Source organism: Schizophyllum commune, assembly GCF_000143185.2.
Source record: "Schizophyllum commune H4-8 unplaced genomic scaffold SCHCOscaffold_5, whole genome shotgun sequence".
Classification (NCBI taxonomy): domain Eukaryota; kingdom Fungi; phylum Basidiomycota; class Agaricomycetes; order Agaricales; family Schizophyllaceae; genus Schizophyllum; species Schizophyllum commune.
The window spans coordinates 2,961,398-2,984,170 of record NW_026089542.1 but is presented as its reverse complement, the minus strand read 5'-3'; the positions used below and the strand labels follow the sequence as shown (position 1 = coordinate 2,984,170).

Sequence of the window (22,773 nt, the reverse complement as noted above, 5' to 3'; positions counted from 1 at the left end):
CGGACTGCTCATTACGGGTGCGACGTTTCAGCGGCCGTGCGGGGCGGAGGGCGGGACGCCAAGGACCCTCCCGCGGACGGGGTGTCTATGTCGGGGGCGACATACTACGCGCGGGAGCTGGCGTGCGCTGCCGGCATCATTGAGCGAGCCCGGTGGCTAGCGGGGGGCCTGGAAGACGGCCCTGGGCTCGGCCGCGGAGGGGGCGGGTCGGTGCTGGCTCGGGCGGGGGATCAGAGCGATCAGCACAAGTTCGACTTGTCTCGTCAGGGAAGCGGCCTGGTTTGGCAGATGCGGCCCCGCGGTCCGCGGTATATAAAGGCGGGCAGAGAGCGACGGTGGCGGGTATCCACCAGCAGCGACCATGGCCCCCCTCGTCTTCTGGCTCGATGCCTTCTGCGCCGGCGTCGCCCTCTGCCTCCTCCGCATCGCCTTCCGCAGGTGGCGCGCTGCCCGCGCACGGCCCCCGCTTCCCCCGGGCCCCCGCGGCCTCCCCCTCATCGGCAACCTCCTCGACATGCCCTCCGAGCAGGAGTGGCGCACCTTCGCGCGCTGGGGCGACCAGTACGGCGGCCTCTCCTCCGCCACCATCCTCGGCCAGACCCTCGTCATCGTCAACGACCCCAAGATCGCCACCGACCTCCTCGACAAGCGCTCGAGCACCTTCTCCGACCGGCCCGTCATGCAGATGGGCGGCGAGCTAGTCGGGTGGCGCAATACACTCGTCCTGCTCCCGTACGGCGACCGCTTCCGCCGTTTTCGTCGCCTTTTCCACCAGTCAATCGGCACCCGCGCGTCCATCAAGCAATTCCACCCGGCAGAGGAGATTGAGACTCGCCGCTTTCTCCGCCGCGTCCTCGCCCAGCCCGACGCACTCGCCGCGCACATACGCAAGTGAGTCCCTACCCGCGGCGCTCTACTTCCCCCTCTAACGTATATACTTCATCTAGGACCGCCGGCGCGATTATCCTCCGCATCTCCCATGGATACGAAGTCCGCGAACACAACGATCCGCTCGTCGCACTCGCTGACGACGCGACCGAGCAATTTTCGCAAGCAACGAGCCCCGGTGGCTTCCTTGTCAACACTATTCCCGCTCGTGCGTGTAATCCCACTTCCTACCCGCTGCATCTGACGCTTCCTCAGTCCGCCATATTCCCGAATGGTTCCCTGGTGCCGGCTTCCATACTACCGCGCGGCAATGGGCGGCTACGCTCGCTGAGATGGTCGAGACTCCGCACAACTTCGTCAAACAGCAGATGGTGCGTTCTTCTGACTGCGCTAGCCCTACTCTTTGCTGACCTCTTCTAGGCCAAAGGCATCGCGCCTGTGTCTTTCACGTCAAGGCAACTCCAAGAGAAGCAACTGACGGCTGAAGACGAATTCGACATCAAGTGGGCAGCCGCGTCGCTCTATTCCGGTAAGCACCCTGCTAGTGTTCTGTTTCCCTCGCCAACTTAGACATAACAACAGGCGGTGCTGATACGGTGCGTTCAGTTCTAGCCTCTGGCCCGCGCCACAATCATACCAGCACTCGCGCTGTCTGGCTATCCCGACACTCGGCTATTTTCTTCCTTCCCGCGTTCCTTGCTGCTGTTGACCGGGACTACTCGACACATACTAACATTTCTTTAGACCGTCTCCGCCATCTACGCTCTCTTCCTCGCGCTCGCTACCCACCCCGCCGCCGCGCGGAGAGCCCAGGCGGAGATCGATAGCGTGACCGGCGGGACCCGCCTGCCAACCTTCGAAGACCGCGCCAGCCTACCATACGTAGACGCGCTCGCCGCGGAGGTCTTCAGGTGGCATACGGTAGTGGTGCGTAGTCTCATCGCTTTGTTCTCCGCCGTCGCTTACTCTGTTGTAGCCCCTCGGTATGTCTTTAGCGTGTGCGGTCGTTGATTTGACTGTGAACCTAACCTTCCACTAGCAGTCCCGCACCGCGCGATGGAGGACGAGGTGTACAACGGGTACTTGATCCCGAAGGGCGCGCTGGTGATGCCGAATATCTGGTGAGACCGTGCCCTTGACAGCTCTTGTGACGTCGATCTCATCCTCCTCCTCCCTCCAAGGAAATTCACACACGACTCGCGCACGTACGCGAACCCCTTCGTCTTCAACCCCGACCGGTACTTTGGCCCGCACGCCGAGCCCGACCCGCGCGCGACGGTCAGCTTTGGGTTCGGCCGGAGGGTCTGCCCGGGCTCGAACCTCGCCGACGCGTCGGTCTTCATTGCGGCGGCGATGTCGCTCGCGGTGTTCGACGTGTCGCCCGCTGGGGATGATATGCCGGTGCTGGAGGAGACGACGGGGACGATAAGGTGCATATGCCGCAAATGCCTTGTTGACGTCGCGCTGACACCTCCCTCAGTCACCCGAAGCCCTACCGCTGCACGATACGCCCGCGGAGCGAGCAGGCCGTTGCACTCATCCAGGGCGAGCCATGATCGACCCTTCCTCGGGCTCGGTGCTGCAGGGCACCCAGTCTCGCTTGCTTTTGCAGGGCACCTGGCCTCTTCTACCTTACCTAGCAAGCCCACGCTCGTTTCCCTCCTTCTTCCGCGCCATCCGTCACCTCTGCGCCATCTCCATCTAGTGCTGGTCATCTGCCTGGGGTCTCTTGCGTACTTCCTCATTTTGCATATCTTCCTCGCTACATTCGCCCTCGCGCCCGCGTCGACGCCCCACGCGCACCAACTCATCCACGCACGGAACAGGCGCTCTCCTCCGCCTGCGTCGGCCACGGCATTCGCCCCCGCCTCTCCTCGACGCTCGCGTCCGCTCCGGCTAGTCGCGTCCGCGCACTATCGCGCAGCCTTTCATCTAACGCTAAGCATGGTTGGCTTTCCCCGCCGCCGCTATCGTATTGGCTCTCCCCCGATGCCGCTATCGCTCGCCGTGCCCCGCTTCAGCTACCGTTGATCCTTCCCGCTAAGTACCGGTGACTTTTATTGCGCGTGGACGACTTTGATTGCGAGTAGGCTACCTTGTTTGCGCGTCATCCGATCTCTTCTTTCTCGTCCTTCCGTTCGCTCGACTACTTACTTATTCTCTGTTACTTATTGCTCTCTCTTCCTCTTCGTCTCCGGTATCGGCGTTCCGTGCTCGTCTGCCTTTCTTCCCATCGGGTCACTTTCCGCTCTGTTTACCCATCCATCTCTTCCATGAACCGCGTCTGGTCGCTCCGCTCTCGCTATGTATGTATGTATTGTCGGTCCCGGTGCTTGAGGTGGTCGGTGCTCGATGTACTGTATTGTTAAAAGGTGTAATAACAGTAGAGGGAATCCGAATCGAATCGAAAAACAGCTCAGAACATTCCTGTGTTCGGAATATCATCAATGAATTTGTGGCAAAGTGCTCAGCGTCCAACTGCGCTCGAGTTGACGATCAGTCTGTACGCTGAGTCCTGTCGTTGTCAATGCCCCGCCGACCTGCTAACTGCGCTGAGCGCACGTCCGAGACCGAAGGGCGGCGTGGATGCATCCTTCGAGCTTCAAACTTCGTCAGAGGAGTGAACGGTCCTCCGCCGGGTGTCCGCTTGTCGGTGATGAAGGGAAGAAGGCGTAGTTACAGCAGCATATAAAGGTGACGAGTGTCTGAGGGTGGCCACGAGGGATATCGAGGTTGAGCTTGACGGACGGCACATTCGCTATGTTCCCACTGCTGCCTCGCGCATTGCCAGCACCAGCCTCTGAACCATGTCGTTGCGCTACAAAATATGCTTACGAGGGTTTCTCGCGCGACCATGCAGGTCATTATGCCGACCGTGATATCACCAAGGATAACAACGCAAAGGACTTAACGAGGCTTACAGCGAACATAGACCGGTCGACCAAAGTACGAAATCACCGGGATCCGGTCGCAGCTTAGCGGGAGGAGATCGCGGGCGATAGCGTGGCAAGCATCCTGGAAAAAGAAGAAGGTCACCCAATGTGTAAGAAGGCCGCACACGTTGTAGGAGGAACGCGCAGAAAGGCAAGAAGACCGTCCGAACAGGCAAAAAGAGCGCAGGAAGATGCGACAGGAGGGATTCCAGGGGCGGACGCCGCACGAGGGCCAGACGCGTGGACGAAGAAGAGGCGGGAGAGAAAGAAAGAAGGACTTGACAGGGAAGCTGCGGTAGCATGGCGTCGAAAAAGGCGTACAACGGGAGGCAGCGGCGGAGGGCGATAGCGGGGCTGGTAGTAAGGAGCAGAGCGGCAGGGGTGGCATCGGGGTGTCTCACGACATGAAAGGCCTGGAAGTCGGTCATGTAGGTAAGGAGGGCCGGGGTATGACTAACGAGGAAGAGAGGGGGGGAGGGGATCAGGCCTAGTCGTGGCCACCGATGACTGAACGTGACCACCCACGACTAACATAGTACGAGCTGATGAGGTGGAGCAGCTCTCGAAAGACTGATACACTTGGAGGTCGCCGACAACGCGGAGAGCGTGCGCACCGAGACGCGGATGGATGATAGGTCGTGTGGGATCTGCAGGGATGATGCATAGTGGCGGCATGATAACCTCCGGACGGCCTGCCTCAGAAGTATGAAAAGCCAGAGAGTATCTGGCTCAGTGTATCGGAAGGCCGCAAGGAACAGTGGTCAGATGTGAGCTGGCTCGCGAGGGTATGATGCACGTTACTATGAACGGCTCAAGGGCGGTTTGCGAGGACGTTAGGGGTGGTTCGCGAGGACGTTATGCGCACTTCGTAAGGCAGAGACGAGAGTGTCGGGTTGACGAAGTGACGGAACAAGCTCGACGCGAAGTGACGATGGGTGGTAAAAGGGGATTGTGGCGCATGTATAGTGTCGCATAGTCCTGAAGGAGAGAGACTATGCTGGTCTCGCCCTCAATGGCCGAGCGTCGGGTACTTGGAGGAAGTGGGGAGGGCACGAGGGCGTTCAGAAGGATTGTCAGCGCCAGAGATCGAAAGGTCTTCGCTGCCACGAATGTCGAAGAACGCAGAAAGACCGAGACCAAGGAGACAGCGTTTTACATTCAGCCTATTCGAGAGAAAGATCGAAGAGCGCGAGGGTCGAAAGGAGGGTTGCTGCGTGCAAGGGAGGATGGTGATGGCTCGCCATACGGTCGGAGAAAGACAACATGTCGTACAGTAACAGCGCGAAGACGGTCCAATTCGAGAACACGAGACATAGACTACGACCGTCCAGAAAATGCAGACAAGACACAGAGGGGTGAGAACGCGTAGAACTTGCTATACTGCCGCCGCCTAGTAGGGAGGAGGAAGATCAGACCTTGCGCCGCGACCACGACGACGCCTTCCTTCGCCATTGCCAGCAGGCTTAGCGATCGCTTCAGCCACCGAGCGGGTCCGAAACAGACCGTGACCCAGATGCAGAAAGTCGCGATCGCAGTCCTGCGCGCCATGCTCGTAAGACTCGCACAGGCTGCACCAGTGCAGCTCTGCTGGGCAGTCTTCGACACAGATCTGCGTGTTGAACGTCCGGCACGCCGGAGGGCGGTCTTCGTTCTGTGGGACCCATGTTCTCGCGCCATTTCTGTCGAGGACCTGGTACGCGGGTGCATACTTGGCGCGACAGAAATCTGGTCGTCCGCAGACTTTCGTGGGATTGCCGCAGCACCAGCAGCGGCCGAGGGCGTACTTGTTCCGTTTCTGATCGCGACGGGGTGAGTACAAAGCAGCAAAGCTGAGATGATAACCCACCAGGGCATCGGCAGCCATAGCAGAACCAATAGCCAGCAATGTATCATTATCGACAAAATCTGGGACGGGCTATGGAGAAAACTGGCCTTAGCAAGCAACGCGACGTGGGTGTAGATGCCCACCTGGAGGAGTGCCTCCGGCAATGGCGCAGGAGTGTCTACGACACCCTCATGTTCCATCTCAATCAGGGTGCCATCGTCATCTTCATCGGCTTGTGGGGCGATGTTCTCGTCCTCTGCCATGGACATGCAGTGCTCGCTATAAAGAGGATGAGATTCCGCTCAGGGTGGCATGCAAGCAGCTGCGTACCAGCGCATTCTCTTGACTCGGGAGTCTCCTTCGCGGATGGTGTCCCTTCGCCTCTTGTTTGGAACGCCAGACATGATAATGCTTCGATATGAAGTGTGATGACTCTCGGGACGGCGTCGGCGCGGGGGGCTCTTGTTGGAACCCGCTTAAGCAAGATTAACTCGTGACGTGAGAAGGAAGTCGGCGAGGGCTGAGAAAACAGGTCTTCGGTTGAGTTGAGCCGCAAGGGTACGTATGAAGTGCAGAGAAGAGACGATGTGGCGCACATCCTGCGTATATAGGTTTGTTTGGTCGAGCTTGCCACGCGCGTGCAACAGAAGGCGCCTTCACCGAGTTGCGCGACAATGCACCACAAAAGTCATGCCCTATATGTCTCTGCGTCTGCGGTTGCCAAAGAGCTGTAGACATATGATCCATGAGATGGTAATGGTGGATTGGGAAGAAGAATGTTCGACGCTCGTGGAGGACTCGAGCGTTCCTCGTCACCCGGAGGTCGGCCCGCGTACCCGAACCGGCTCTCCTGGTGTGGCGCCGACGGTCCATAGTTGGCTATCTCTGGTCTCCCCTCCATGTCGCTCCTTCCCCACGATCCCGCCTCGCTCACCGACAAGGAAAACGTTGCGAGCGGCGGCGACGACGCGGTCTGCCAGCCCGTCCACTGCTTCCATGCATTCGATACGCTGTACTGCGCGCTCACCGATGCGTTACCGATCCCGCCAGCGTATCCTAATGACAAGTAGTACGTCCTGACACTCTAAGGTACTCAAGGTCGTGCTCAACAGTGCCTAGCCCACTCTTCGTGACCTGGAACACTCGGCGAACGGGTCGCTCCCCGCGTCTGCGGGGATGTATAGGGACGTTTGAGAGCTTGCCGCTGCATGAGGGCATCCCGGAGTACGCGCTTATCAGCGCCTTCCGCGACCATCGCTTCCGCAAGATCGAGCGCAGCGAGCTTCCCAGCCTCGAGTGCGGGTGCGTGGCCCGTCTCATTCCATCCTTGATGCTCACCTATCCAGGATCTCGCTCCTCACCGACTTTGAGGACGCGGACACCTACCTAGACTGGACCCTGGGCGTCCACGGCATCCGCATCAACTTCCCCCACCCCTCCTTACTGCCCGCCACCTCTCCCTCCGGATCCCCTTCTCCGTACTCGTCATCGACGTCCATCCCGCGCGTATCGAACAAGCAGCGCTTCTCCGCTGTCTACCTGCCCGACGTCATGCCCGAGCAGGGCTGGGACAAGATCGAGTCCGTCGACAGCGCCATCCGCAAGGCCGGCTGGACCGGCCGCATAACGGAGGACCTCCGCCGCAGCGTGCATCTCGTGCGCTTCCAGAGCAGGAAGTGCACGGTCGGGTGGGACGAGTATGTGGCGTGGCGCGAGGCGTCGGGGGCGGAAATGTGAATGGCAGGAACTTTACTGGCGACGCAAGACATCCACTTACACGTAGAGTCGCACAGATGTACAACTACAACAACCTTCGCTTCAAGGGTCCTTTCCTTTGTCTGTACAATACAATGATCATCTCGGTTGCATAGATTACTACAATGGCTGAAGGCGACGCAGAAGTGAGCGGTTGTACTCACTCTGTACACCTTCCTCCGTTTTGTTGGCGCGCCTCGGCGCCGCCGTATCGTCAAAGATCAGCTTGACATGCATTCATGCCCTCATAGCCGGGGCGTTTACCGGAATGAGCGCCCAGACTTCGCCGATCGCCGCGCCTCCCCCGTCGCGCGATCGCGCGACGCGCATCTGGCCATGTCACCCGCAATTCGTCAACCTTGCTCTTGACCACCATCCTACATCCCATCCCACCAACTAGACGCGATCCCGTCATGACCCAATTCCCCACACTCAAGAACGACTTACTGCTGCGCGCAGCGAGAGGTCAGCCCTCGTTGATCATCGCATCGGCGCCGCCGATGTGCTCTCGTGTCCTTGTATTCACGCGCCGTGCTTAGGCGAGAAGACCGAGCGCGCGCCGGTCTGGGTGATGCGGCAGGCGGGGAGGTACCTTCCCGGTGCGTGTTGAGGTCCTTCTAAGCGCTATAGACGATCGTACTGACAGGGCGCCCATCCTACCTAGAATTCCGCGCCCTCCGCGCCCACCACGAGTTCTTCGAGATCTGCCGCACCCCCGAGCTCGCCTGCGAGATCACCGTGCAGCCCGTGCGGCGGTACACCGGCCTGCTCGATGCCGCAATCATCTTCAGCGACATCCTCGTCATCCCCCAAGCCATGGGCATGGAGGTCATCATGAACCCCGGGCCACACTTCCCCACCCCGCTCGACACGCCCGCGGACGTAGAGAAACTCCCGAAGGAGGTCGACGTGGAGAAGGAGCTGAAGTACGTGTTCGAGGCGCTGACGCGGACGCGGAAGGAGCTGAAGGGGGAGGTGCCGCTAATTGGGTTCTGCGGCGCGCCGTGGACGCTGTTTGCGTATATGGTGGAGGGTGGCGGGAGCAAGACGCTGCAGAAGGCGAAGACGTGGCTGTTCAAGTATCCGCAGGAGAGCAAGGCGCTGCTCAAGCGTATCGCGGACGTTTGCATTGACTACCTTGTCGGGCAGGTCAAGGCAGGTGCACAGGTACGCAGCGTTTCTTCCAGCTACCATCCTATTCCTGCTGTTCCATTCCATGCCGAGCTTCGCGTTGACCTCCTTCGCAGCTTCTCCAAGTCTTCGACTCTTGGGCTGGCGAGCTCGGCCCCGACGACTTCGCCGAGTTCTCCCAGCCCACCCTCACCCAAATCTCGACCGGCGTCCGCCAAAAGCTTACCGCCTCCGGCATCACCGTCCCCCCACTTACCCTCTTCGCCAAGGGCGCGAACTACGCCCTTGGCTCCCTCGCTGAGCACGCTGGCTACGACGTCCTCGGTCTCGACTGGTGCATTGACCCCGCGGAGGCGCGCAAGATCGTCGGCGGGAAGGTCGCGCTGCAGGGAAACATGGACCCGAGTCTGCTTTATGGCGGGCGGGAGGCGATTGAGAGGGCGGTGAAGCGAATGAGCGAGAAGTTCGGGAAGGAGGGCGGCTGGATTGCGAACTTGGGCCACGGGATTACGCCTCAGGTGGATCCGGAGGATCTGAAGTGGTTCTTCGAGTGCGTGCACAAGTACTCCAGGGTTGCGTAGACCGCCCTTCACTTTGCTGAAAAGGAGGTCAGGCAAGAGATGTACGCATATTCAATGTATCTACCAGTGTACTTAGCGAGTTCCTCAGATATAAGTAAGTCGCTCCTCGTGAACAGCATACCGCACGGGGATTTGTGGCAAAGACTGGGACGTGTGAGGGCGTAGCCCCTATCATGAATTCACAAACAAGCTCGCACCCTTCCCCATATGGAAACGGGACACGCTGCTCTCTCTCGCTCTATCATGGCCCTTCGCTTGCGTCGGCGAATAGTCGATTGTCACTCACATAAACGAGTGCTTCTCACTTCGACATATAGTACAGCTGTGTAGTTGACCAGCTACGCGTAGGTCATACAGACGGACAGCCTCAAGGCGGTTAACCAGGGTGCGGACGCTTCGCTTCCATTTGGCGCCCACCTGCTCACAAAGGCACCTTCTCAGATACTAGAGTCTGGCTCTTTTGTCTCCTTACGGGGCACGCTGCTGACTCGAGCAGTGCCATCGCCTGCGCCATATAAAGGTGAACACGTCCATACCTCCTCCGTTCATTGACGTACCTGAGGGACCATCGATATTTCCATAATTTCCAGCGCTATGTCATCTGTCGAAGTCACTGACACTCCGTCCGCTTGTGTCCTCAAACCTGCGGCCGCTCGATGTCATGTCAATCGGCTCCCTTTAGAACTTCTCGACGAGGTGTTCAGTCTCGTGGTCATGGACCGACCATCCCACTCCTGGGGGATAATGTTCAGAGCCGGCATTTTTGTCCATGGCGCTCTGGCCCTTAGGTGCCGCAAATGGCGCGACACTGTCAGGTACTTGATTCGACATCCATGGAACTTCACGACGGTCCACTTGGGCCACGACTGCTTGACCTCGGTTCTGAAGCCCAACAACAAGGAAAAGAAGGTCAGCGATATATTGGCTTTCTCTGGCAGCCGCGAGCTCGATGTGACGCTGGATTTCCGCGCATCCAGTGTTACAGGGAAGAGATGGCTTCATTCCGTTCTTGTGCAGGCTTGGCGCTTCCGCTTGTTGACCATTCGTGGCGATCTACGGGACAAGCGCGTGCGTAAAGCCTTCGATAGGCTTCAGTGTGACAGCGTACCAATAGATCACGGTCGCCCTGTCGCCCTTCGTCGTCTTACGCTCGAGCACATCCCCGACAGCATGCCGAGCGATTCATCTGACACCGCGCCATTACATTACTCTGTTTCGGCACCTTTCCTCTCGGAAATTTACCTCGAAGGCCCAATGTCCAGCTATCTCGTTTTCCCCCATTTCAGCCACTGTCCAGGCATCTGCAAGCTCGTCTGTAAGGACTTTGGGATAGTCACCTTGTGTTCACTCCTGGGGAAGACGGGATTATCTGAATCGAGTCTGGAGGGGCTCGACTGGGATCAAAGGCCGAGCGCGATGCCTGCCGGCGAGCATGATCATGCGGAAAATAGGCTATACCGCGTCCTGTCATCACCAGACCCTCCAGTGACGATGCACCATCTGAAGAAAATCACCCTCCGGAATGCTGCATATGCTTTGAAAAGCGAGTTTTTCGACAATGTGTCACTGCCGGCCGTTAAGGAGATCACCCTTGACGATATCGAGCTCAAGGACGACGTGGTGGACGCGGTGAGCTACGACTCCTTCGGCGAGAGACGTCGTACAGGAAAATTCACTGTCAACTGTCTCTATAGTGGTCATCGGAAACGTAACACGTACAGTCGACTAGTCAACTGGCCGTTCGGCACACACGAGACCTGCGAGTGTTGTTTCCGGCTGACCGCTTTTGGAAAATGCAAAAGCCCTTTGATGAATAGTACATAAGGAGGGGAGTTGGGTTGTACGAGCATGAACGTACCGACTCATGTCATGACTTCAACTTATCACGCCTTGCCAAAGCACTCTAGACATTGAGGAAAGGTTTTATATTCACGAGGATACTACAGCTCAATACAAGCATATCCTAAGACAAAGGCTTCAGCTCATCCAACTTATGAACTGCATTGACAGAGTTCAACCGAGCTGAAGGTATGTTATTACTGGGTGTGCTTAAGATTGGCATTGCACCACTCACGATTGAATCACAATTCCTCGCAACGAGGAATCGGTCCAAGATGGCCAAACTCGGTATGGATGCGAGCTGACGTGGGTGAAGCTTACCGAGGTCGCCCGTGGCAGCGCTAGAATCATGGGCGAAGTGAACTCACCTTACCCAAGAAATCTAAAAGGTAGAGGCGTGTCGCGAGGCTGCGCACGACAGGTCAGCACGGGGACGTCAAAATAATTGGTTTTGCGAGATTGTATCGTGCCGCAGCAACGCAAGCGACTTGGTAGAAGGAATGAGTCTGGAGAATAGTGATCAGCTCATGCGCGTCTCGGCAACGCGTAGTCTTAGGACTCACAGTTATACGCGCCGAGCGTGGCGCACGCCAAGTTCAGACAATCGTTCCTACATCCAGCGTGAGTCTGAACTTCCGACGTCAGAAGATTGCACTCACCATTCTCAGTGTGTTATACGGTCGTGACGACAGTTGCCGAGCTTGCCAACGGCGACGCAGAGTGCTCCGTTTGCATGGGCCTCGGCGTCAGAACGCGTGGGCAGCCCACGCGTCGCCGCGTGATCGTGGCTCGTCGGCGAATGAGGCGCGGCGAGGCGGCCTGTCAGTCGTTTATGCGTCTGGGAATGCGTCGCGAGTGCGTCGAAAAAAGCGCGGGAGGTGAAGACCAGGTGCGAGGGTCAGTGAAACACTAGGAAGTTGGTGATGATGAATACTCAACTTCGGTTCAAAATCGACTGAGATCCGGCAGGACAACACCGTCATCTGGTAAGGAATGGTCAGTCGAGCTGAGGTATTGGAGACGCGGAGAAAGGAGGGGGGGCGATGTCGATGCAATCGAGGCGGGATTTCCTGGGAGGGCAAGGGGAAGGTCTAGGGCGAGGGCCGAAAGCCGAGGGTGTATGGTCACGATGTACAGGAAAGACAGGAGGACGCGAGGGGTTGACTAGTATGGAGAGGGACGGACCCAGACGAAGGGGGGGGGGGGGGGTCCCGAAAGCAGAAGAGGCGGTGCTGGGACGTGCATTGTACCTGGGGTGCGCCACTTTTGCTGTCGCCGCCAACAAGTGCCGTGAAACGCCTGCTCTCCGCACGACGTTTGCGCGAGAACCACCCCAATTTCTCGCACGCGTCGCGCGATAGTGAAGCGGAGGAGAGTTCGTGGGGGACGTGGGGAAGGCGCTCTTATCGGGTTATGTGAATTTGTCCACAGCTCTCCATCCCCAAGGACGGTGCCGGAGCGCGCAAGCACTGAGGCGAGTATCCGCGATGCAATTCTGTGCAGGTGAGCAATTGACACGAAAGGGGAGGACGCGTGTACGCACGGTTCCCCGCCTCCTCGCACACGCATTCGAGCCGCGGTGTTCGCTGTTGTTGAGCATTTGGCACGAGGAAAAAGCAGCTCGATGATTTGACAGGGCACAGAGAATAACTGAAAGAGAGCGGAAAGACATGGAAAGGTCGCGGACAACGCAGGGGAGGGGATACGGTCGGACGTCGTAGACGGAAGCAAGCAGCAAGGATTACAGCAAGAGGATCGGGATGATATTCGGCCCGCCGAGCCGATTTGACAGTGAAGGGCACAAGTAGGCAGCCCCATGAGCCGAGCTTGCTCCATGAAAGGTGAAGATAAGTTTGGGCTACGAAACCTATGCTCTTGAATATTTTGGAGGATTCTGACGGCGGGGATACGGCAAAAGACTAGCCTGTCGAACATTGTGGCTGTGCGTCGAGTGATGGGGCTGTGCTAACGGACATTGCCGAATCCGCACGTGTACAAACAATATTCAAAGCGTCACACCGACAGAAACTGAGAAAATAAGACTTGGTACAGCGGAAGAATATGTACCAAAGACTACGCCTGAATTCTTATCAACGATCAGAGCAATGACGAAGAGGTACATCGAACGATTGCCCATTCGACATTCGGAGATAACTTTTGATCGACCGCTTGGACGTCTGATCTTGCTGACGGTCCACCGGTGTAAGACGAGCCTGGCAAGCAGGTCTCGTAATAGCGTATAGTCCGTTCGACCTACATATTGTTCTTGTTCGCAGCCCTGTTCCATGAACACCGTTTTCTAACTATAGATGTATAGAGCGAGCACCAGTAGGCGACGAGTAGTTGTATTGATGAGGAGTTGGGTATCTCCTTCGCAAGCACAGTATAAGCGCGCTGTGCTGGTGCTGACTTGCTCGATGTGCCACAAATCATAGGCAGCAATATTGTCAGCAGCCCGTCACTGGCTTTACCGCCAAGGCGAGAACAGTGATTAGACAAGGCTCAGATTAGCTGAAGGCGACGGGGAATTCTGCGAGCGCGATAACAAGAAGGGAGAAACATAGATCTCCCTGCCGGCAATTTCCGAGAAAGCTACTGCAGGAGAATAACCACCGCCGACGCTAGCGCAGACTCGAACGCGGAACGTGTTGCAGCCATCACGTGCCTCTCCCACTTTCCCTTCACTCCGCCCCTCGTCCGCGACCCCGCAGGCGCCGTTTGTGGCAGAGCAGGAGGTGGCAAGGAAGCTCCGAGGCAAAGAACAAAAACAAGTCCGTAGACGTTGCCCAGGCCGTAGCACTGTAATCACAGTCGCCGTAGCGGTACCGCGCCCTCGTAAGGGAGGCATATCGGGATGGGCGGTCGTAACCACTGAACCATCCCAACTGCGAAAGTAGGTAAACGGACGGTTAATATATACCCACTTTTTGGCGCATTTTGCTCGCGAACGGGGATTGCTAGAGGCTCGCAGATGGTGTCAATCAGAAGCCTAGGAGCATTGAAGAGTTCCTGGTATACATCGGAGAGCGAGAAGGAGTAACATCGTGCAGAATGACGGTCTCTAAGTTTTGTAGGCATTGCGTTGAAGACATGAGAACATTACGAGCCATCGCACTCGTTCCTCATTACCAAGGCATCGATATCATCTTCTGAGGACGAGTAGTTCGGCGAGTCAGCGATACCAGCCAGTAAGAGCATGATCCTTCGGAGGTCGTTGGTCGTGAACCATAGCGTGCGAATGCGGTTCCTGCCGTGATCTCGGCAACGTCCGACTTCCCCAATAAGGAAGGCGTGACAGCTCGTGTGTCCCAGAAGAACCTTCACCTGGTCCGAATACGAAGGATGCTCTGCTGCTGCTGCTGCTGCGCCGCCTCCTTTGGATATACTGCAAAGTACAAGCCCTGAATCTTGACAATTCTGACCTTGCACGGTAATCTGTCACAGACAAAAACACCGCGAACTGCGGAATCGTTTTGTCAAGCGAGCAGTCGCCGACCCTTTCATCACTAGTCCCCTCTTACTGAGGCCGACGGTGAGCCCCGTACCCAACGCTCTCATCTGACTGAACACCCTTGAATGGACTTCTGCAGTGGCCAGCTCTCCGTGCGGCGTCGACCGAACTCCCACGACACACACGGAGCTTGATGGGTGGGCCATGGCTCAAAGAGAACAAAGGCGAGGGCAGTTGGTCGAATGGTTAGTCTGCCATGCTTCATTTGACTACCGCCAGAACATTCCCCGTATGGGAATTGTGTCGGCAACTGCGATGCGCAGCTGCACCGGAGGGTATGCGCGCCGCCGTCGTAATATAAGGTGAGCCGTTCGTGCGTGCTGCTTCTCGCGCTCTCCATCCCACTCTTTCGCAACGAACTGCCGACAATGCCGCTGCCGCTTGAGCGCTCCTTGTCTGACGTGTTGCCAGTCGCCCCTGCGACGTCGAGCGCGTTGGCGAGCCCAGCGTTTGCGCTCGAATTCCATTCTCCGGCGAGGGAAGGGCGCATCACAAAGGCCGACCGAATTCAGCAAGCTCTTCTAGCAACGGCGCTTAACTTTTTCAGTCACTTGCCCGTCGAGCTGATGCTGATGATCTTCACCGAGGTCATCAGTGAGGAGACGTCCTCCTGTGACTATACCTTCCTCTACGCTGGGCTCTACACCCATAGGCGCCTGGCAGCGGTCTGCAAGTGGTGGCATGCGGTCATCAAGGGCATTCCGCCGCGAACTGGGAGGCGGTTGTACTGTAATGTCAACCTCAGCATCAGCACCTCAATGACGCCTATGAGCGCGGGCGACATGGCCTCTATGCTGAGGGACTACCTAGCAAACTCCGGAAACGAAAACCTGAACGTCTTGATTGACTTACGTTGTGCCACTGGAAGCCTTCGACCGTGTGCCCTCGCCCTCATCGCACAGTCCCATCGCTGGCGGTCCGCGCGAATTGTAGGAGATCTACACGACGAAGACGCCCGCTCCGCCCTCGCTATGCTCACCGGCCGACTTCCAGTCCTACAAACCCTCGAGTTCGGGCACATCCCTGCGACCGAGATCAACGAGACCACAGAGGAAGTTGACTTCGGCTTTCTCGCCCACGCCCCAGCGCTCACGGAGCTCTTCCTCCTTGGACCCTTCTCGGCCTCTCTCATCAATATCACGATCCCCTCCAACAACATCATCCGCAGCTTCGGCTGCGATGGAATCGAGGCTTATGTGCTGCTCGACTATCTGGACGAGATGCCCGGGCTGCAGGAGCTCGATTTCGCGTACGATGACTATGAGGAAGACGGTGACGAATCTGCCGATCCCGAGCCCGTCACCACCAGTCTTGGGTTGCCTTATCTCACCAAGCTCATCCTTCGCAACACGGCTTACGCTGTCAAGAGCTTCTTCATCGCCGCTGTGTCCCTGCCGGCCATCGAGAAGGTCATTTTCAGTAAGGATGGCTTCCATGTTGCAGCTGCCTTAACCGCGTTGAAGGACAGGAAGCGTCAAAGGGGTGATGCTGACGGGGTCATCACCCGCTTCCTGCACTAGTCGCTAGCATGCATTCAGATTCCCTCCGCCCAACAATCGCATGCTCTGTACTCCTACATAGTAATTTCGCTTACCTTTCGCGCTGGAAATCCAGGTGTAGCGCCGTGTGGCTCCCTGAACGCTGCGTCTGCACCACTCACTTCTCCTATCTCGCTTTGTATTTTTCCTTGTTCTTCTAGCCTGTCTCCTCACGCCCATAATACAGGACTGGTGTCTACAGTTATGTCACCATGCATCGTCTCTGTACCGTAATTCAGCTCGTAATCTATCATGGCGCCCTCTCCGAATTCGCGGGCCGTGCTTTTCTCTCATCGAGGACTATCGTCCTTCTTATAGCATCGTTTCAAGTACGTGACCACTATGATACAACAGGATATCCTGTACAAATCGGGGAACCATATCTTCATCCCTCACACCACCTCCCGATACGACGCCTTCCCCTTCTCCCCGTCCGCCACCCACTCCTCTTTCGTGACCCGCTCGTCGTCCGCGTCTTGTTCCTCCTTCGCCTTCGTCCTCGATGCGCCCAGATCGTCCTCCACACCGATGGCTGACTCGCCGACCTTGTCGACCTTGTCCCTGTACGCGGGGATGAAGTTGACGCAGAGCGGGTACGTGTAGGCGGAGACGAAGAACATCGTGGGCACGATCATCGCGAAGGCGGTACTGTTACGCACGTCGGCGACGGCAGCGAGGATTGGAGGGACTGGTCGATGAAATTAGCCAGGGAGTGAGTGGGAAGACGAATGAGAGAGATGCGTGAGCAGAGTAGAGGTGAAGAAATAATCCACTGCATCGAGAGAATAGGAGAAAGTACTCACCACACGCGCCTCCGGAAACACCGCCCACGATCCACCCAGATCCTCGCTTCGTATGCCGGCCCAGTCCACGAATACCCAAGGCGACGATGGTCGGGAAACACACGCTCTCGAAGAACAGCGTCAACATCAGCATCGCTAGGCCGGTATTCCTGGAGATGGGAAATGCTCGTCAGCTTTCATCGCACTTGACTTCCCACATCGCGGCTGGGGTTCCTCCGCCACGGCTGGGTTTCTTCCCCCACGATTGGGCTTGTTCCACCACGACTAAAAACTCACCCTCCTTCCTTGATACTCGCTGCACAGAACGCGATCACCCCGCTCAGATAGATCAAGAACACGATCCGTGGCTTCACAAACTTCATGAGCAGCGCGCCAGAGAAGCGGCCCACCGCGAAGCAGCCCTGCGCGGCGGCGAGGAAGTTCGCGCCGAGTGCGCTGTCCGTGCCCGGGCGGACCTCCGTGACGTAGTTGATGAAGTAGCCGGCGATGGCAACTGGGGAAGGGTTAGACTTGAGGTGAAAGGGAGAGGAGATAATGCTCACCCTGCGCCCCAGTATAACAGAACTGTGCCCAAGCAGCGTGGAACAAGGTGTACTGCTTCCAGAACGGCTTCTCATTGTTGTCGCCGACGTGCGTGAGCTCGGCCTGCTCGGCCATGTCCGCGTCTAGTTGTTGGAGTTAAGGTAAGCACATCGCATCTAGACAAACATTCTCAAAAGAGTACTGACCTGTCACCTCCGGAATAGTCACAAGATAGAAAACGACGGCGAGGCAAAAGACGAAAGCCCCGATGGCGAGGTAGACCCACTGCACGCTCTTGAGCGCGTCAACGGAGTCGCCGGTGTCAGTGAAGAACACGTAGGATCCGAGGACGGGGCCGATGACTGGTGTGATGCGTTAACCTAATCACTCTACTAGAGTCAACACACTCGGACTCACCAGTCCCCACAGCCTGTACCGCCTGCGCCAGGTTGATGCGCAACTCAGCGTACCTCGGCGGTCCCGTCACTGCACGATATTCATCAACAATCTGCCTTCATGAAGTACAACTACCCAGTACGCACCCGCCATGTACGGATTCGCCGCGGTCTCCAAGCACCCGAGCCCACTCCCGATGATGAACGTCGCGCCGCAAAAGCCGCCGAAGCTCTCCTTGAGCGCCGCGGGCCACATCATGAACGCGCCGATGCCGTAGAGGACGAGGCCCATGATGAACGTCGCGCGGTAGCCGTAGTGCCGGAGCACCCAGTTGCCGTAGCCGAGGGAGGCGAGGGGGTAGGCGCCGAAGTAGGCTGGAGGGAAGACGCGTCAGATGGTTTGTGAGACAGGAGACGGATAGGGAGGGGATTTCCAGGGAGAAGGGAGGAGAGGGAACGCACCGGCTTGCAAGCCTGACGATCTGGTACGCGTGATACCGAGTGTGTTCTGGAAGTGCTTGTTTAGGGTGTCGAGGAGGCCATACGCGAAGCCCTGCAATCCAAGTTTGAGTGAGAAGACGGCGATCAGACGCAAGAGTATGAACGCACCCATAGGAAATACAGGATCGTGACGAGGAACAGCGGGAAGATTGTCTCTCGCAGCGTCAAGGCCGCCGCATCCGTGACGCGATTGCCCACTTTGAGCGAGTGTCTCTTGAAGAAGCCGGTCATGGTGGGCAGGGCTTGAGTAAAGTCGCGTTCTTCGTGTCGCGTCGTATACAACCCGCGGACCAGATGCGATCGTCGACCCGGTGGGAGCGCAGGTCAGCCAAGCCTCCCCCTTTACCTCACTCCCGCGCTTTAAGTGAGCTCCTCCTCCGACGGGCCGGTGGGTGCGTCTATAGCGCTGTGGGGGTGCTGTGGGAGGGTCATCTGAGGCCGGATGGAATTCATCAGAGGCCGGGTAGCATTCAGACGATGCGCGAAGGTGGCGCGTTGATCATGGGAAGAACACTTCGAGGCACCACCAAGGAGAGCACCCAGCATCACACGGACGCGCATCCCATGACCAGCCGCTGTCGCGCGTTGCTGCGGGGGGATGATATGTGCGTCCTAAGAGTGGTCGTTGGCCTTGGAAAGGAGAACACAGGTGTCGAGAACATCGTCTTGCTGAACAACGCCTGAAAAGCTACATCGGTAGATTTTGCGGTCGTATACGCGGTGAGTCCCAAGCTTCACACCCAAGCCTGTCGCTATCAGTCGATAGAAGGGCCTGACGTGGTATCGACGACATCTAGCGCTAGCTGCTCACGAACATGTTTAGACGGGGTGCTGGGCACCACGTGAGAGCGAGCGGTGCGGAGATGCGGGGCATCAGCGCGGCCCGCGGGGCCCCGCATGTCCGCGGTTATTGAGCGGGGTGCAATTGGCGCGCTAGGCAGACATGGCGAGGAGGTATAGAAGGTGAGTGTGCCGGTCTTCCTGTCTTCTACCAGGAACAAGTGCTCATTCTGTATAATTCCCTCCGTCAGCGAAGTCTCAACAGGAATGGAGAAGCGGCGAACCTCCGAATCTATCAACACGTCGCAGGCATATCTCAGTGAGCTCTCGAAAACAACGTGCCCAAGCTCAGAACAACACTCGCCAGCACAGATCTATTGCTCTCTCGCCTTCTTATAGTCCTCTATCCACTTCTTCTCCACCTCCCCCTTCGGCAGCACCACGAAGCTCAAGCAGCCGTCCCTCAGCTCGAGCCCGTCCCGCGGCTGCCCCTCCTTCGCCCGCGACGCCTCGAACACCGTCCGCAGCGTGTGGTTCTTGCCCACCTTCAGCAGCCGCTTCCCCCGTGTCATCGCGTACACGTTCAGATTGCCCGTCACATACTCCCCTGCCTTGTCCCACTCCGGGGGAGGAGCTTGGGGAGGGAACATAGCCTCGAGGTGCGCGCTAAAGGGCGTGTCCTCGTGGAACTCCTTGATGAAGTCGGACTGGGCGTGCTGCGGGTAAAGGAAGAAAACAGGGAACAGCAGGCTTGATTTTGTCGCGTCTTCGGGGTCCCATTGAGGCTCGGCGTCACTCTTGTCGCCGGAGAGGAAGAGGCTCCGGGCCTAAGACGGTAGGTCAGGCAACTCGTACGCATACTGATGGAGAGGATTTACCCTCAGTGCTTTTTGCATCAGGAGCTTTTCCATCTCCCTCTGCTGCTGTGCACGCTTCTTGGCTTCCTTCTGCTCGATGAGCTTCACGGCGCGTTCGCGGAGCCCCTTCATCGCCAGATTATTTGCATCGAACGCGAGGGCCCTGTCGCAGCAATCGAGCGCGTCTTCCGCGCGCTCAAGCGCCAAGAGTGCCAGCGCAGATCGATAGAAAGCCTTCGACGAACGAGGGTTCAAGGTGATCGCCTTCGAACAATCCCTCAAAACGGAGCCGTAGTTCTCTAAGATCCTGGTCAGTTCAGCGAGATCCCGGATATCTAGGTGGGGGCGAACTTACTTAGCTCAAGGTTGCATGCCGCGCGATTGCATAGCAGGGCCTCCTGTAATGCCGGATCGGTCGGCTTCGCGTCGATCGCTTGGGTGTAGAAGCCCAGCGCCTCGCGCCACCGCTTGCCCTTGAAGTAGTCGTTCCCTTGCTCCTTGAAGTTTTGTGCGACCTCTGGTAGGGTTTTCGTAAGTAATTCCGATACCAGTACATCTATAGGACGGATCTTACTCACCATCCGGCGTCCCCTCATACGCCAGATCCTGCAGCGCCGCGATCGTTGCGTCCTCCGTATCCTCCTCCGGCAAACTCTTCATAAACAGTGGAATTTTGTCGAACTCAGCCAGCTTGGCCTCATAGTCGATATCTCTCGGTTGTGGTCCTGTCGCTGCCATGTTTGAGGTGGTTCAGGGCGTGAAGCCGTACAGATGTGATGGTCGGAAACAAGATAATGGTACGCACGTGGTGCGCGATCGCCATTGTTCTCGACACTCGCGTGGCTACCCGCTGATGTTGTGGCTATGCTGCGAAGCACTTGTTCCCTTTTGGGCGGACCGCAAGCGCTCGCTTCGAACCGTCATCTCCCGACTCACCTCGGGCCCACATCCTATCTCTGGGGGCGTGAGACCTGATTTCATGTACCAAAATAATCTTGAAAGTCAAGTATAACTGATCCTCGCTTTCTGACTCACTCCCAACTCTTCCCGCGCCTTCACCTGCGGCTGAACTTCTAACGACGATATAGCCCACGGACTCATATTTCCCTCTGACAATACTCAGAGCCTTTTCTTCGAGGCTCTTTACTGCACGCACTATCATCGCCCGCAGCAATCTTGAATACACACCGACCAGGTTCATCTTTTGAGTGGTTTAAATCATGCGTGCAGTGCGTGGTCTGAAGGCTGCCTTAAATGACTCCGGAAGGTTCAAATTCAAGGTATGTTTGGATTTTCACTTTCATCATCCACAGCTTCATTGGCGTACTCAACCTGCCCGGGCTTCTAGGAACCGGAGGCTGCTGTGGATAGCATCGTCATCGGAGGAGGTTACTTGGGTTACCTTCTTCACGCCCTCCCAGTATGCTTACTTTTGATAGGTGTCGTTGGTCTCGCAATTGCGCGAAGACTGATACAGCTCTTCCCGAGCAAGTCTACATACCTCGTGGAACGACACAATACTGTCGGTGAGGAGACGAGCTCGAGGAATTCGGAAGTTATACACTCGGGTAAACGGTACATTAACGATCCCTCTCAGTCTCTGCTGACATTTTGGCAAGGTCTCTACTACCCACCGGACTCGCTGAAGACCCGCTTATGTCTTCGTGGTCGAGATCTGCTGTACGAGCATTGTGAAGCCAACGACATCCCCTTCCGCCGCACCGGCAAACTCGTCGTAGGACACAAAGACCAACTCGACTACATACATGGCCTCTACGCAAAAGCCCAGAACCTCCGCTGGCCCGCCAGCTACGCGCGCAAAGCCGACCAGCACTTCGCCGGCAAAGGCCCCGTGCTCCCCGTCGAGCTCCTCTCCGGCGCACGAGCCCGCGAGCTGGAGCCCGACCTCTCGCCCGACATCGCGGGCGCGCTCTGGGTCCCCGCCACGGGCATCATCGACAGCCACGAGCTGATGCAGAGCCTCGAGCGCGACGTCGACGACGCGGAGAACGGCGCACTCGTCTACTCGACCGCCGTCACCCGCATCGACCGGCTGCCCGGCGAGGGCTGGGTCGTGCAGACCGCGACTGCGGGCGCGGGGCCGGAGGATGCCACCGCCCTCCTCGCGCGCACGGTCGTCAATGCCGGCGGGTTGACTGCGCCGCTCATTCTGAACGCTATTGTGCCAGAGTCCGCGCGTATCCCGATGTACTTCGCCCGCGGGTCGTACGCGTCATACAAGGGGCCCGGTGTCGCTGCCGTGCGGCACCTCATCTATCCCTGTCCTGAGGTCAACCAGGGCAAGGGCGCCGCCGCCTTCCAGTCGCTCGGCACCCACCTCACCATGGACCTCGCCAACCGCATCAAGTTCGGGCCCGACCTTGAGTGGCTGGACCCGCCGGTGGGCGAGGACGGGATGGAGAGCGAAGACGCCGCGGACTTCTGGCAACGCCACCTCGTTCCGAACGACGCACGGATGGACGAGATGTACCAGGCGGTGACGCGGTACCTGCCCGGTGTCGAGCGCGATGGGTTCCAGCCCGACTACGTGGGCATTCGTCCCAAGATCGCAGGTCCGGGGGCGGGGTTCCAGGATTTTGTGATCAGGGCGGATTACCCGGGCGAGCAGGAGAAGGTGAACCCGATGATCAGCTTGCTTGGGATCGAGAGCCCGGGGCTGACGTCGAGTCTGGCGCTTGCGGAGTATGTGGTGGATGGGGTGTTGAAAGGGGCGGAGCCAGCGAACTCGTGAGGGGCTGCGAAGCCGTGCATATGATCTGTCGCCTCATTTACGAGGGGGGCACAGCTTGCAATGTTGTAAAGCATAGTACAATGATTTGAGGAAGCAGCGATACAAAGTGATGGACCAAGGGTCTATTGGTGATAAAATACTAAAGTGATGTTATGAGTCGAC

General features: G+C 57.7%; 10 protein-coding genes across 10 annotated transcripts; 7 read left to right on the top strand and 3 right to left on the bottom strand.

Moving 5' to 3' along the window:
- Positions 1-514: 514 nt before the first annotated feature.
- On the top strand, positions 515-2,444 carry SCHCODRAFT_02501258 (cytochrome P450; the record flags this gene model as incomplete). The annotated part of the gene is made up of 8 exons (XM_050343109.1): positions 515-891; positions 948-1,096; positions 1,144-1,259; positions 1,309-1,434; positions 1,633-1,819; positions 1,928-2,009; positions 2,070-2,318; positions 2,369-2,444. 8 exons carry the CDS (start codon positions 515-517, stop codon positions 2,442-2,444), a joined length of 1,362 nt encoding a protein of 453 aa, XP_050200750.1.
- A 2,505-nt stretch (positions 2,445-4,949) lies between these two features.
- SCHCODRAFT_083965 (uncharacterized protein) lies at positions 4,950-5,724 on the bottom strand. The gene is made up of 2 exons (XM_003036859.1): positions 5,669-5,724; positions 4,950-5,616 (listed from the first exon to the last, which is right to left on the bottom strand). The coding sequence occupies exons 1-2, from the start codon at positions 5,683-5,685 to the stop codon at positions 5,139-5,141; spliced, it is 495 nt and encodes a 164-aa protein (XP_003036905.1). The 5' UTR covers positions 5,686-5,724; the 3' UTR covers positions 4,950-5,138.
- A 779-nt stretch (positions 5,725-6,503) lies between these two features.
- Positions 6,504-7,552, top strand: SCHCODRAFT_02624267 (AMMECR1-domain-containing protein). Its single transcript, XM_003038218.2, has 3 exons — positions 6,504-6,715; positions 6,766-6,948; positions 6,993-7,552. The coding sequence occupies exons 1-3, from the start codon at positions 6,546-6,548 to the stop codon at positions 7,381-7,383; spliced, it is 744 nt and encodes a 247-aa protein (XP_003038264.1). The 5' UTR covers positions 6,504-6,545; the 3' UTR covers positions 7,384-7,552.
- Positions 7,553-7,762: 210 nt separating this feature from the next.
- Positions 7,763-9,231, top strand: SCHCODRAFT_02624264 (uroporphyrinogen decarboxylase). The gene is made up of 4 exons (XM_003038217.2): positions 7,763-7,866; positions 7,941-8,000; positions 8,066-8,568; positions 8,649-9,231. The coding sequence occupies exons 1-4, from the start codon at positions 7,815-7,817 to the stop codon at positions 9,111-9,113; spliced, it is 1,080 nt and encodes a 359-aa protein (XP_003038263.1). The 5' UTR covers positions 7,763-7,814; the 3' UTR covers positions 9,114-9,231.
- A 15-nt stretch (positions 9,232-9,246) lies between these two features.
- SCHCODRAFT_02577174 (uncharacterized protein) lies at positions 9,247-10,624 on the top strand (the record flags this gene model as incomplete). Its single annotated transcript, XM_050343881.1, has 2 exons — positions 9,247-9,498; positions 9,555-10,624. A coding segment is annotated over exon 2 (915 nt), but the record flags the coding sequence as incomplete, so codon positions are not given.
- Positions 10,625-11,027: 403 nt separating this feature from the next.
- SCHCODRAFT_02624261 (uncharacterized protein) lies at positions 11,028-12,160 on the top strand (the record flags this gene model as incomplete). The annotated part of the gene is made up of 4 exons (XM_050345231.1): positions 11,028-11,135; positions 11,188-11,458; positions 11,519-11,577; positions 11,598-12,160. Coding segments are annotated over 2 exons (327 nt in total), but the record flags the coding sequence as incomplete, so codon positions are not given.
- A 2,671-nt stretch (positions 12,161-14,831) lies between these two features.
- On the top strand, positions 14,832-16,069 carry SCHCODRAFT_02540672 (uncharacterized protein; the record flags this gene model as incomplete). Its single annotated transcript, XM_003038216.3, has 1 exon — positions 14,832-16,069. The coding sequence occupies one exon, from the start codon at positions 14,832-14,834 to the stop codon at positions 15,981-15,983; it is 1,152 nt and encodes a 383-aa protein (XP_003038262.1). The 3' UTR covers positions 15,984-16,069.
- Positions 16,070-16,100: 31 nt separating this feature from the next.
- Positions 16,101-18,605, bottom strand: SCHCODRAFT_02624256 (MFS general substrate transporter). The gene is made up of 9 exons (XM_003036858.2): positions 18,331-18,605; positions 18,184-18,274; positions 17,869-18,096; positions 17,744-17,812; positions 17,533-17,688; positions 17,347-17,469; positions 17,081-17,297; positions 16,805-16,953; positions 16,101-16,689 (listed from the first exon to the last, which is right to left on the bottom strand). Exons 1-9 carry the CDS (start codon positions 18,451-18,453, stop codon positions 16,394-16,396), a joined length of 1,452 nt encoding a protein of 483 aa, XP_003036904.1. The 5' UTR covers positions 18,454-18,605; the 3' UTR covers positions 16,101-16,393.
- Positions 18,606-19,208: 603 nt separating this feature from the next.
- On the bottom strand, positions 19,209-20,642 carry SCHCODRAFT_02624250 (TPR-like protein). The gene is made up of 5 exons (XM_050345230.1): positions 20,438-20,642; positions 20,215-20,376; positions 19,881-20,158; positions 19,287-19,829; positions 19,209-19,232 (listed from the first exon to the last, which is right to left on the bottom strand). Exons 1-4 carry the CDS (start codon positions 20,595-20,597, stop codon positions 19,377-19,379), a joined length of 1,053 nt encoding a protein of 350 aa, XP_050200747.1. The 5' UTR covers positions 20,598-20,642; the 3' UTR covers positions 19,209-19,232; positions 19,287-19,376.
- A 196-nt stretch (positions 20,643-20,838) lies between these two features.
- SCHCODRAFT_02273132 (FAD dependent oxidoreductase) lies at positions 20,839-22,722 on the top strand. Its single transcript, XM_050342242.1, has 4 exons — positions 20,839-21,139; positions 21,208-21,247; positions 21,299-21,427; positions 21,479-22,722. Exons 1-4 carry the CDS (start codon positions 21,080-21,082, stop codon positions 22,609-22,611), a joined length of 1,362 nt encoding a protein of 453 aa, XP_050200746.1. The 5' UTR covers positions 20,839-21,079; the 3' UTR covers positions 22,612-22,722.
- The last annotated feature ends 51 nt before the right edge of the window (positions 22,723-22,773 follow it).